A 13026-nucleotide genomic window follows, 5' to 3' on the forward strand; every position below is an offset into this window, starting at 1 on the left:
AAAATTTAATTAGGAACATGGGATAGTTTGTATATTAATTGTGAAAATAGAATGTTTTCTACCATAAAATTAAGTGTTGTGAATGTGTTAAGTGATACCAACTTAAACAATAATATTTTAATAAAAATAAATAAAATAATTAATTTTAAAAATAATATTTTAATGTAAAAGAGGTGAAGCTAATGAGGCGTCATCCCTTTTTTCCCTCCTCACATTTAGCTTTTCTTTAAAACAGCATTGGGCACGTACCTTTAATTTATGGAAATTAGAAGTTAGTCCTTTTATCAACATAATTAATAAAATCATCAATTCAACAATTTATATGCAAGAAATTAGAAAAGAATCAACAATTCAAGTTTATATGTTTTTATCAACAATTAAATTAGTTTTAATAACGTACAATGATTAAATTTTAACATATTAAAGTAAAATGATTAATTTCTCAATTTTTTATAAAGTAAAGAGATAAAATTCATAATTAGACTTTTAAAAAAACTTAGCAATACTAAGCATTATATGATTATAGAAAACATATATCATACAGAACAAATAATTAAAACATGAGAAAATAACATAAAATTATCAAAATTTCTAATTTGCCAGATATAAATTGTTGAATTGATGATTTTATTAATTATTTGCATATGATTTTGATAGATGGTTCAGAATAGTATTAAATAAATTGATTAACTTTTTAACTCGAAACATACAAAAGTCAAATTACGATAAATTAAAATAAAATAATTAACTTATAATTTTGTAAAAATAAATGTATGAAATTCAAAATTATACCACAACCATCCCAAATTTAAAAAAAAATGAGAAGGAAATAGAATGTTGCCTGAAAAATTGGCTTCAGCCTTTTTTTTATTAAAATATTATTTTATTTATTTTATTAAAAGATTATTTTTATAACTGGTACTATCTGACAGATTGGTGATACTTAATTTTATTATAAAAATATTTCATTTTCATAATTAATCTAAAACTTATTTTATTTTTGTAATTGAAATTTTATTTGTATTATTTTGAATAAAAACCCAAATCTTCCTTTATTTTTCTTTTACTGCATTATCCCGTATTCTACTTTTAGCTTGTGGGAAGCTCACGAGCTAACCACATAAAAAACGAGAAAAGATATGAAAAAGAAAAAGCGGATCAAACAAATCATTCCTACATGGCAAAAGCACGGAAAAACAGGTGGGGTCAGTGGTGGATTTAAAAGGATCAATTCATTTTAGTTAAATCTCAGACATTCATACATGGATCTAAACGATAGGCATGTCATTGAATTAATATTGTGTATCAAAATTAAATGTAAAACAATTGTTATGACAATCTATTTATTTTCATATACACGGCACCGTACATACATAATATAGAGAGAAGTGTACTATTAACGAATTTTCAAACGTGGATACATACAAATTCTTATCATATTAAAACATTATCGTTATTAGTATTAAATTAATATCGATTCATGCAAATTAAATTTTTAATCTATAATTGAGCTAAAGAAAGAAATCTTTTATTATTGTCAAGATGTTTGTTTTAATTAAAATTTGACCACAATTTTTACATTATTTAAAAACATTGCATTTCTATGTGTATCTTTTTATCTCTTTAAGTAAAAGAAATTTAAATTCATAATTTTCACCGATGATTAGGGATAAAATATTTTTAAGAACAAATCTTATATTCAAATTCGAAAAAATCATTTTATTAATCTTCTTTTATCATATTATTTATAGTTCTTACTAATTAAAAATAAATATAACATCTTTTTCCACTTAATTTATGATTTTTTTTATCGACTGTACCTATTACATGAAAAAAATGACTTTACTTTTAGTTAATAAAGACCATAAAAAAATGTTCATAAAATAACTTCTCCCAAATTCTTTTAATTAATGAAACATGAACATGTAAGCCCACATGACGGAAAGGACAGGTTGGACTTGGACCCCTTACCCAAGATGCTTCATCCACTAATCGACGAACACGTGTAAGGCACAGGTGACGTTGGAATAAATGAATGGGCAGCGCCAGAATCGATGGGCCAACTCAACCACCAACTGTGCCCTCCCTTATATACGGTGGATTTGTACACTTGTTTGTTTCAACGACACGTTTTTGGTGATGTGGATGTTGCCTTCACTTTGGCACTCCCTCTTTTCTTCTCCCACACCCTCCTCCTCCTCCTGTATCTCTCTCTTATTCTCCGCGAATTTTAAAAGAAAAGAATTCCCGATCTTTTTCAGTGAAGAAGATAATGCAGTCTTTTTGACTAATATTTCTTTTCAAATTCTCTTCTGTACTTCTTTTTTTCCCTTATTGAAGATAATCTAATATTGATTTGTATTATTATTTTCCAGCCAAGAGAAGGAAGAATCTCGGGTTTCAGATTTTAAGGTACGTTGAAATTAGAGATACATGTTAAATTTTCTGTTTTCTTATTATTATTGGCTTAGTTGATTAATACGTGAAGGTTTTGTTTGGTTCAACTGATGAACGTGCTGGAAAATATTCTCATGTATATTTTTGTCCTTTAATTAAGACAGATTAATCTTTCGGATTCCTTTTTCTTTTTAAATTGCATCGTTTCTTTTGCTATCATCCTTTACCATCTCGATATGGTGTGGGTGCTTGAAATATGGTTATACCTTCGGCTTTCCATGTATTTTCCGGGCTATCCATCTTTCACATTCACTGTTTTTCTCTTCCTCCTTTCGTTGCGGAATTTTATGTTCATGAAAATTTTGTATTATTCGAAACTGGATTAAACCTTTTTTTTCTTGGAGAAAAATTAAAATCCTCTGTTCAGTTGTAAATACTTTTGAAAGCAGCCTATTTGTAATTATACGTTTATGTCATATTCCCCGAGCTTGCTAGTATAGGCTTTAACTCATAAGATGAGCACCTAAGGTAACAAACAATTTTAAGTTTCAATTGTGCAATTAAAATCCATATTCTAAACTTTCCAACATAGTTTGGTGAAAGTTGAATAAGTTAATATCAATGAAGCACCAAATATTTACGTCAGACTGCACTTGTTTTGATTTCTATAAAGTTGTTTATGATAAGCTGGTTAGAATTAGATCAAACATGCTAAGCATCAGGAAGTAGAAATCTGTAAATCTTAACTCTTTGTAGAGAGCATCAAGCCAATTCAAGGAACACGAATGTGACTTTCATTGATTTCTTGGTGTTCTTTTGAGCATTGAAGAAGGCAGTATTCGTTGCACCTGTACAACCATTTGTCTGCTTTGTGAGAGTAATATGGAAGTAGAATGATTTGCGATGATATCTGCATACTTTAAAGCATTTATTCAGAAATTTTAATATTAAATCAAGTGGTTGGATCTAATTAAATATCAGTATTGATTTGCTTGTATGATTTTTTACTGAGCCATTCTTATTGCTGTCTAGAAAATTTGCTTCATGTTTCTCCTTGATTGCAGTTGACAGAGAGAGGTGAACCAACTTCTATAAAAGGTTTCACCTTTGGTGCTTTGACCATGGGAAACAACGATGAAGGGAAGTCTTCTAAGTCTGACAAATCATCTTCACCAGTGCCAACGGTAAGCTAAGAGATTATGCATGTTTAACTGTTGAAACTAGAAACAAGCTAGAATAGTTTATGTTTATCTTGTTTGGAGCAATGATTAGAGTTTTCATCTGTGACCTAGATGACACAGGTCCAGACCCTATCATCCCCAATATTGTATTTTTTTAAGGAATAGATCTTTAAAGTAGCTGTAGTAGAACTTGCTTTGCATCTAATCTTTCAATAGAGATTACTTTTTGAAGCTGATTTCTAAGTATTGACCAAACTTTTTCTATTCATAGGATCAGAATAATATTCATGTCTATCCTGATTGGGCTGCTATGCAGGTTATCTACTTTATGCATGCACTTATTTCCCTCTTTTGTGCTGCCATTGTCAAGGCATTGCAATTCACAATCTATTTTTCTTAATAAAATTGCTAATGGGGACTTCATGGTTCTAATTACATATGTAGGCATATTATGGTCCTCATGTCAATATGCCACCATATTACAGTTCAGCTGTAGCATCAGGCCATGCTCCTCCCGCCTATATGTGGGGTCTAACACAGGTATTACCCTTAGCTCCTGTGAAGTTACCTTTATTCAAGCTTTTCACTGAACTAGTCTGCAAATAATTATTGATATACTAATTTATTGGCTCTTCCAGCCTATGATGCCACCCTATGGAGCACCTTATGCAACAATCTACTCTCATGGGGGAGTTTTTGCACATCCCGCAGTTCCTCTGGTAAGTTTACTTTCTCTTAATTAGAGCACCACTTTACTTTGTTTTATAATTTTTGGGATGAGTTCCGGTTATGTATAATTTATGACGTCTGAGTATGTATAGTATGCATGCAGTTTATGATACTCTTCTTCTTCCTGGCCTATGTTTCAAGTGTAGACAGTAGCTCTTTTTTATGGTTACCTACTAGATAGTGCTCATTTGATTCTTTAGCTCTACAACTAGAAAGTTGCATTCTTTCACTAACACGGGTGAAGCCAGAAATTTTTTCTTTTTCTTTTTTTTAAGGGGGGAGGGGGCTAGGGCCCCCACCCCTCTGCCCTTTCCCCTGTTCGCTAAATAACACTCTAGAATGCTGCTTTTATTGTATCATATTATGTACTAATTCATTTTGTATCTGTTTGCTCCTGAAATCCAGGCATCACACAGTCTTGATGTTCCATCATCACTGGCAGTAAGTGATGCTTTTGTTGGATGAATGCTTCAAAAATGTTTCTGTTTAATCCAAATTTATTGTTCATGCGCATGCAGATACACTGCTTCAATAAGATAACTACGAAGTTGTCAGTCTATGCTTTATGCTTTAAACAGGTGTTGGATATAACTTCAAGCATTTTAATGCAGGCTGCAGGTCCTGTGGAGACACCTGTGAAGTCCCCCGGAAATACTGAACAAGGTTTAATGAAGAAGCTGAAAGGATTTGATGGTCTTGCAATATCAATAGGCAATGGTACTGCTAAGAACGCTGAAGGAAGAGCTAAACCTAGACCATCCCATAGGTTTGTTGATCTTTTCAGGCCAAATTAGTATTATTTAGGACATCAAAGCTATGCTTTAGCAGCCTATTTGTAGGAGATTGCACAACCAAGTGACATTTTCCTAGTTTATCCCTTGTTGTTAGACTAATTTTACAATCATGTGTGCAGTGTGGAGACTGCAGGTTCAACTGATGGTAGTGATGGAAATACAACTGGGGTGAGATCTCCTTCCTATCTGTTTTAAGCTGCTTCCAACATCTTTTTTGATTTTCTTAAGAGTTATTTTAGACAATGATGAAGGAAAACATGCTAAAGCTTATCTTTGTGACTTTGCATCTTTTGACAGACGGATCAAAGTAGATGGAAAAGAAGCAGGGAGGGGACACCAACTCTTGGTATGACTCCATTCTTCAGTATGTATATTCTTGATTGGCTAATTCATAGTATACTACTTTTGTGTCGAAATGGTGGCATCTATTTATTTTAACTATTTAGAAACACTATTGAGATTTCCCTACTATGAGGAGATCTTATTAGAGATCTGCAGGCGCACCTTTGGAAATTCTTGATGTGGTATTTAGTACATCTTGAACTTGATATGCAAAAGCTTTTTGTGACATGTCAGAAAATTGAAAGAAAGATAAACATATTATTGAATCTTCGGATACAGTTGACCCACTTTCGTATGTGGAGTTCTAGTGTTATTGATATATGGTCTATGTCTTAGCAGTTGAAGATGAGAAAATTGAGGCGAAGTCTTACCAAGTTGCTGCGGGAGAGGTGACTGCAACCATTTCTCCTAAACCAATTGGAACTGTAGTTTCTCCTGGCATGACCACAGGAACAATATTGGAGCTTAGGAACACCCCCAACAAGAATGCTATGTCCAGTGCTATGGGTGTACATTGTGGAGTAATGCCCACTGAAGTCTGGTTGCAGGTATTTGTGAATTGAAGTATTGTATATCTATTATTCTTTCTTATCATGTCTTCATTTTAGTATGAGAGGGGAGGGGGTTGTGCTGTCTTAAACTGTTTCTGAGTTTTAAATGAAATTTAACTAGAATGAGCGGGAGCTGAAACGGGAGAGGCGAAAACAATCTAATAGAGAATCCGCTAGAAGGTCAAGGCTGAGGAAGCAGGTACAAGAAATACAGCTTTTTTTTTTCTCCTGTGCTTAAAAAACTTTCTTTGAGCCTTTTTACCAGAAAATGAAGTATATATAGCAATGAATCATAATGAAGCTAATGTAATAGATTCTTATGTAGGCTGAGACTGAAGAGCTTGCCCGTAAAGTTGAATCCTTAACTTCAGAGAATGCAGCACTCAGATCTGAAATAAACCAATTAACTGAAATGTCAGAAAAAGTAAGGCTCGAAAATGCGATATTAGTGGTAAGCGGGCACTTTTAGGCTTTAGCCTACTCTTTTCTGGTAGTTTAACTTGCTACATGTGTGATTGCCCCTGTTGACTCCATACTTGTAATTAACTTGCAATTCAGGAGGAACTGAAAAATGCTCAACTCGGACACGGACAGGAGAATGTTTTGAACAAAAAGGAAGACAAGGAGGATGAAATGTGTGAGAAAAAGTCAGACTCCGGTGCCAAGCTGCATCAACTCTTGGATCCGAGTCCTAGAGACGATGTAGTGGCTGCTGGCTGAATGAGGAGAAGAGTTGTGGCCTAGTGATTTTGGTATTAAATTGGAGGAAATCAGGTAGCTTTGGCATAATTTAGAAGCCCAAGGCTACTACTGAAAGTTAGCATAGGGATGAAATAGTTGGTTAGGGATTGTGATGGACGGCACTTTTTGCATTTGTAAGTTAGGTTTTGTAATAGCAGAAGTGATGTAATTTTATTTGAAAATTAGAGTGAAAGAGGAAGTCGTGTAGGTTAACGGGAATTGGAGTGTAGCAGAGGATAGTAGAATAGAAACCTGTAATACGTAATCTCTAATGATTATTCAAAATTTTATTGTCATAAACATTTGAAATTTGAAAATGCTACAAATCACCGTTGGTTCTCTTTCATTTCATGCTTGAATGGATTTTGCTGTCACTTTCAGATTAAAGTATTTGTACATAACTGTTACGTACCGATGAAAAAATTTTAATCTCCTGTGTACAATCAATATATCCTCCTTTTAATCTTCCACGGACTTGAATTTTCAGTCAAATTCTATATATCATTTTTGTGCCATGCTTTTTTAGTAGATTTAATTTATCTATTATGCATTTTCATTTCAACTTTTTTTTTTCTTCTAATTATGTCTTTTGAACAAAAATTTTATAACTAAGGGCTATTCAAACTCAAAAGTAAAAGTTAAAAATCTCTGCCTTGAAGTATTTTTTTGTTCAAAACTACTTTTGAAAACTCAAAAGTATCTTGTTAATAACCTTAAATATAAGATGGATTGAATACATAGCAGAGGACCTTTCTTACAGTTTTACCTACATTTTCCAACGAATTTGTAATATTTTGTGGTAGTTAGTAGCGAACTTTGATTTGGATAGAACATTTTCTCTGGTATAAGTTGAAGAATAAGCAACAAAGAAAAGCCCTTTTTGTTTGGTTGACATTCTAAAACTAATGTGTAGTCTAGTCATTTAGTTACGAAATAACTAATTCCTTGTCAAAAATCGAAATAGCTAATCCTATATAACATAAATTTAGTATAAGATTCCAACCAAACTGCGTCAAAGTTAATGTGTGAAGAAAGAAAGTTGCTTCACAAAAACAAGAGAACAAAATAAAGAAAAAGGGAGCACATGACATGACATGAGACATAGGAGATGGGAGGAGGCAATGAAATGGGTGAATGAAGACCAACATAGAAAAAAGTCCAAAATAGGAGGCTGCCTGCCCACATGCTTTCAAAAATCAAAATTTCGAACCCTAAATCTCCTTCCAACACTGCCAGCTTTTTTTGTCCTGCACATGTCCCCCCCCCCCCCCCCTCCTCTCTCTCTTACCTCCACAATAGAATATTAAGACATCCAAATTCATTTTCTATAATAATTAAATATATTCTATTGTATTCATGTTACAAGAAATTGTTAGACTATACGTGGCGAGGACCATTTTGAATAAAGGCTTCATTACATGCACGTAATCTCCTATTATAGCCATATAATACAGAAAAATGGGATACAACGTCTTGATTTTACCATGTTTTATTTTGAAAATGGCACGAGGTAATTAATCATCACCTCTCTTTTCTTTTTTTGGCTGCTTTTATGCCCAGAACTATTTGTTTCTGTAATTTGTATAATTAGATTTAAAATTAGGAAATTTCAGAAAAGGCTTGTGAATTTATTTTGGGTAAATTATAAATATAGTTATTTGAATACACATTTAGTTTTATTTGATTACCTGATTTTTTTTTTCGATTTAGACATTCTCCCATTAGTTTCTTTTAGAGGAGTGACAAAAAATAATATCGGTTTCTTTTTATTGGACTAATAATAAATTTAATTCACTGGTATTTATATATTTTATTAATTTAATCATAAATTTAAAAATTCAACAAATTTAGCCCTCAAGGTTAATAATTTTTTTAAATATTTGACCTTATTTTGATTTTTTTTAGTATTTCCTTTTTAAAACTTTTAGAATTAGAACTAAAATAATAAATTTTGTAAGCATTGAGGGTTAAATTTGTTATTTAGGAACAATTTGATAGAATATGCAACCATTAGATGATTAAATTTATTATTGCTCTAATAAAAAACATACGTCAACTGTTTTATTACTCTCTAACCGCAATTAACAGGAATGTGATTAAAATATTTAATTTAAAATTTTAAATAATTAAATTAAAATAATTAATGATTGAGCGACGAAAATAAAACTAAATACATAATTAAATGTTTATTTTTATTTCTAGACCAACCAAAATTTTCCAGTTTAGTTGATGTTTTAATTAATTATTTTTGTTTGAAAGTAAAGGTGAATAACCCCCAAAAAAGCTAATAGAAGCTAAGTAAAATAAAAATATGTAAAGTGATGTGAGTAAGGCTTTTTATGGAACTTGGAGTGTATTGTAATTATACCAATTGTCTACTCTACTCTTGGGAGTTGTAGAAGCTAAGGTATTGAATTGGATCCTGCTTTTGACCAAAATTCTACACTTTTTTTTATATTATTAATTAGTAGTAAGAAATAATTTTAAAATAATATTAATATTATTTATTTTAGATTATAGTAATAATACTAATATATTCCACGTTATTAATTATCTAAGATTGTGTAATGAAAAATAATTCAAATACAATATAGAAAGTAAAATGAGTATGATTAAAAATAATTAAACCTCGATTTAATTAGATTTAATTTTTTAAGTTAAAAAAAAACAACCTTATATTGACTTCATTCTACAAATTTCTCAAAGGTTGAAATTTGCAAGTGTCTCATTATTATCAGGATATATTTTTATAATAGTATATTTATTGATGACAATGTTATAATACAAGCTAACTTTTTTTTATCCAGTAGGTCTTAGATTTTGGAGTGAATTTCTAAAAGATCCTGATTTTTAAAGTAATTACTGAATTAGATTGGTTTTTTTTTTTTTGTAAAATTACGAGATTTGACCGAAATAACGAAAATGCTTCCAACTAAAGACGTTTTCAGTTTGTCCTTTTTTTAGGATTTAGGTTTAGGGTTGTATAGGGGTTCGAGGTTTTCTATATTTTTTAAGTTTTTTATATTCTTTAGTTTTTTAATAATTTTTTTAGATGTAAAGTTAATAATTATTTAATTCAATATTTAGAAGCATCATATTTACACCAACCGTATATTCAAATTATAAAATTTAATTTGATTTATAATCGAAACTCGAACTACTCGATTTGGTTAAATAATAATTTTTTAATTATATATATACTATTAATTTTAGATCAACTAAGTTAATATTATATAATTCAAATTTAAAAATACATACATCCGCTTCTGATTGTTAGTCTAATAGAATTTGTAACATCCCGAAATAGGGCCTAAACGGAACAGTGGTTGCGAAACCACAAATCCGAGGTAGAATGTAACGGCCTAATTTTCAGTGGTGTCAAAAATGGTGATTTGAGATCACTAAATCGGACAAATAAGATTGAACAAGATAGTAACTTAATATTTATGAGTCAAGTAAGAATTTAGAAGAATTTGTGAAATGGTGAAATTAGTGAATTAAAATAATTTATTAGGTCAGACGGGTCAAAAACGAGGTATTGAGACCTCGAATTTAAAATCGAGCTATAAATATTTTTATAAATATTTATGAAGTGTCATTGAGTTAGTATTAAAGTTTAGTTAGAAAATTTTGATGTTTGGATAGCTAATTAATTAAAAAGGACTAAATCGAAAATAGCTCAAAATTTGTTAAATTGTGAGTAAATAGCTTAAGTATTTAAAAGATGGATTTAAAGAGCAATTAGACCCAAAGGTTAATGGCGGACGGTTTGGGTATGAAATAAGCAAGAAAACAATGTGAACAAGGGACAAAATTGGAATTAGCATAAAAGTTAATAGTTAAAAATGATGTAATTGAAAATCTAGACATTTCTTCATCTTTCTCAGCCAGAAACGCCGTAGCAGGTCTCCTATGCTGGTTTTTCATATTTTTGCACCATGTAAGTTCAATTTTTACTATTTCTTAGTAATTTTATGTTTTGTGACTTTTACAATTAGGTCCAATCATCTAATTCATTAGTTTTTGATTTTGTGGGTGAAATTGGAAGTTACCCTGGCTGAGTAAGGGTAGTTTATGATGAATTATTATGAAATTGAAGTTCTAATTTTATATTAAGGTTGTTTTATTAAGTCATTTTGATAGAAAATGGTATTTAGGACCTAATTGTGTGCAAAATTGTGAATTAGATGTTGGTGTTGAAATTCAGAATATCAAAGGCTGTGAAATAGTTTATAATGATAAAATAAAAGTGTTAATTTATAAAAATTAGTTCAATTGATGGGTGAATTGAGCAGGACTAAATTGTAAAACTGTAAATTTTGGGGTAAAAGTGCAATTTTGAATTTTGAACAGCATAAATTGTGAAGTGAAATAGAAATCAAATAAATGCTAATGAGTAGAAATATTTTATATTATAGATCAAGAATCCAAAGAAGAACGAGGAAAAGAAAAGTAAAGGACTAAAGTGTAAGGTTTAGTCACATTTTGTATCAAGGTAAGTTTACAGTAAATAAATGCAATATTCTTTTATTTTACATTATTATTGTCAATTTCAGCATTTATATATTATGTTATGAAAATATTTAAAGTCGAATTTAAGGTGAAGTGACAGAGGAAAAGTGTTAGAAAGCCGGTTGAACCCTAGGAATGTTAGGATATTAGGGTTGACAGATGTACGAGAAATGAGCCATGTAAGTCCATATTAGAAATATGGCTTTGGAGACAGGATTGAGCCATGTAAGTCCATATTATATATGGCATTGGAGACAGGAATAATTCATGTAAGTCCATGTCAAAGACATGGCATTGGCGAGATATTGATAGACGAGAGCGACCCTAGTATCCTTAGTATTCCGAGTGGTTCAACGGGTCAGGATACGAGTTAAATTACAGTGAATTAACAGCAAAGGAAAAGTAGATTATACTTATGAAAAGGAAAGGTCGGTAAGAAAGAAGGTAAGGGAATAAAGAAGAAGATAGAAATTGAGAAGTAAAGAAATTTATGATGTTAGATGATATTATGCATAATTATCCATTATGTTGAATGTTGTGATTTATTTGCTTGTAAGCTTACTAAGCCTAGTGCTTAATCTCTTTATTTTCTTCTTCTTATAGTACTTATCTAGTCACTCGGGGATCGAAGGAAATGTCGGAGGCCGATCACACTATCAAAGAAATAACTCGGTATAACTAGACGTTTTGTTTTGGGTATGGCATGTATAGAAACTTAGCTACTTTTGGTATAATATGAATAATGAATGATGTGTAAATACTTGCTAGTGATTAGCTAAGAAAATAGCTGATGATATACATGTTTATTAATATGTATGATTGAATGATGATTATCACATGAAAATTATGAAAATGTGAAAGTAACCTAAAACAGATTCAAGTAACAGAAATGATGTAACTTTGAAAATCACTAAAATTGTAGAAACATAGTTTGAAGATGAATAATATAAGAAATTAAAGCTTATTATGTATATTTTCTTATGGAATAAGCAAAACAGGTAAAAGTATTATATTTTATGATATATCTGAGTTTTAGTGAAACAGGGTCAGAGCGATTTCTGGATCCCCTGTTTCAACTTTGGAAATTCACCATAAATTGTAAAAAACTAATTAGAAGGTATAATTTATATGGTTAGAATTCTTGTTGAATCTAGTTTTGAGAGAAACAAACGACTTAGTCATATGAATTTTGTACAGGAAGAAAAATGGTTCGTAGTAAGAAGAGGTCAGTGCAGTTGAGTTTTGAAACAGGGAAACTTTAACTAATAAACTGTACTAATTGGCTAAGTAAAAATTATAGAAAAAATTAGTAGATATATATATGAGTCTAGTTTCATGAAAAATTTACGGATCTTAATTTCAAGTTTTGAAACTCGAGAAATGAATTTTAAGTAACCATGACGCAGAAAAACAGTTTATTCGAAAATTAAAATAAGTGATTTAGAGTTGTTTAAAAGGTAAGATAAGTTTAGTAACACCTCAAGCTTGACTCGGTGACGGTTTCGGTGTGGGGCGTTACATTTATTGGTATCGAGCAGGTTTAGTCGGTTCTCGGAACAGCTAGTGTGAGAAAAAGTCTAACTATACATGCCATACTTGTATTTTGATAGTGTGACGACTCGACGATTTTTAAATATTTTGTTTTATTGTAATGGATCCCGAGTGAGCTGGTGATGATGATGTAGAAAGTAATGCGCCTGCTCCGTAGAAGGGTAGCGCCATCGAGAATAGGCGATGAAGTTAATCGGGAGGAGTGACTCGAGAAGCTCTTCCAAGCTT

The 13026-nt window shown here is 31.0% G+C and overlaps 1 protein-coding gene and 1 long non-coding RNA gene across 8 annotated transcripts; both read left to right on the plus strand.

Moving 5' to 3' along the window:
• The first annotated feature begins 2098 nt into the window (after positions 1–2098).
• LOC108470683 (common plant regulatory factor 1-like) lies at positions 2099–7081 on the plus strand. Of its 6 annotated transcripts, XM_053022208.1 has the most exons (14): positions 2099–2203; positions 2376–2412; positions 3462–3581; positions 3850–3894; positions 4023–4118; positions 4217–4297; positions 4713–4748; positions 4919–5073; positions 5221–5269; positions 5399–5465; positions 5780–5991; positions 6116–6193; positions 6320–6445; positions 6553–7081. In XM_053022208.1, the coding sequence occupies exons 3-14, from the start codon at positions 3519–3521 to the stop codon at positions 6712–6714; spliced, it is 1170 nt and encodes a 389-aa protein (XP_052878168.1). In that variant the 5' UTR covers positions 2099–2203; positions 2376–2412; positions 3462–3518; the 3' UTR covers positions 6715–7081. The 6 variants fall into 6 exon arrangements, with proteins under 6 accessions (XP_052878168.1, XP_017627586.1, XP_017627587.1 ...); XM_017772097.2 differs by having other exon boundaries at positions 2118–2412; positions 5399–5447; XM_017772098.2 differs by having other exon boundaries at positions 2118–2412; positions 5399–5447; positions 5783–5991.
• A 3519-nt stretch (positions 7082–10600) lies between these two features.
• On the plus strand, positions 10601–12005 carry LOC128283438 (uncharacterized). 2 transcript variants are annotated; one of them, XR_008273780.1, is made up of 2 exons: positions 10601–10675; positions 11851–12005. It is a non-coding gene; the product is annotated as an uncharacterized LOC128283438 (long non-coding RNA). The 2 variants fall into 2 exon arrangements; XR_008273781.1 differs by lacking the exon at positions 10601–10675 and adding an exon at positions 11184–11230.
• Positions 12006–13026: the final 1021 nt, after the last annotated feature.

The sequence above is a fragment of the Gossypium arboreum genome, chromosome 11 (genome assembly GCF_025698485.1).
Source record: "Gossypium arboreum isolate Shixiya-1 chromosome 11, ASM2569848v2, whole genome shotgun sequence".
NCBI lineage: Eukaryota > Viridiplantae > Streptophyta > Magnoliopsida > Malvales > Malvaceae > Gossypium > Gossypium arboreum.

Bases quoted from the DNA above. Each gene is read 5' to 3' on its own strand.
- LOC108470683 (XM_053022208.1), top strand. From the start codon at position 3,519: ATGGGAAACAACGATGAAGGGAAGTCTTCTAAGTCTGACAAATCATCT. The intron at 3,895-4,022 runs GTTATCTACTTT...TTACATATGTAG, and splicing joins CTGATTGGGCTGCTATGCAG to GCATATTATGGTCCTCATGT. The intron at 4,298-4,712 runs GTAAGTTTACTT...CCTGAAATCCAG, and splicing joins CACATCCCGCAGTTCCTCTG to GCATCACACAGTCTTGATGT.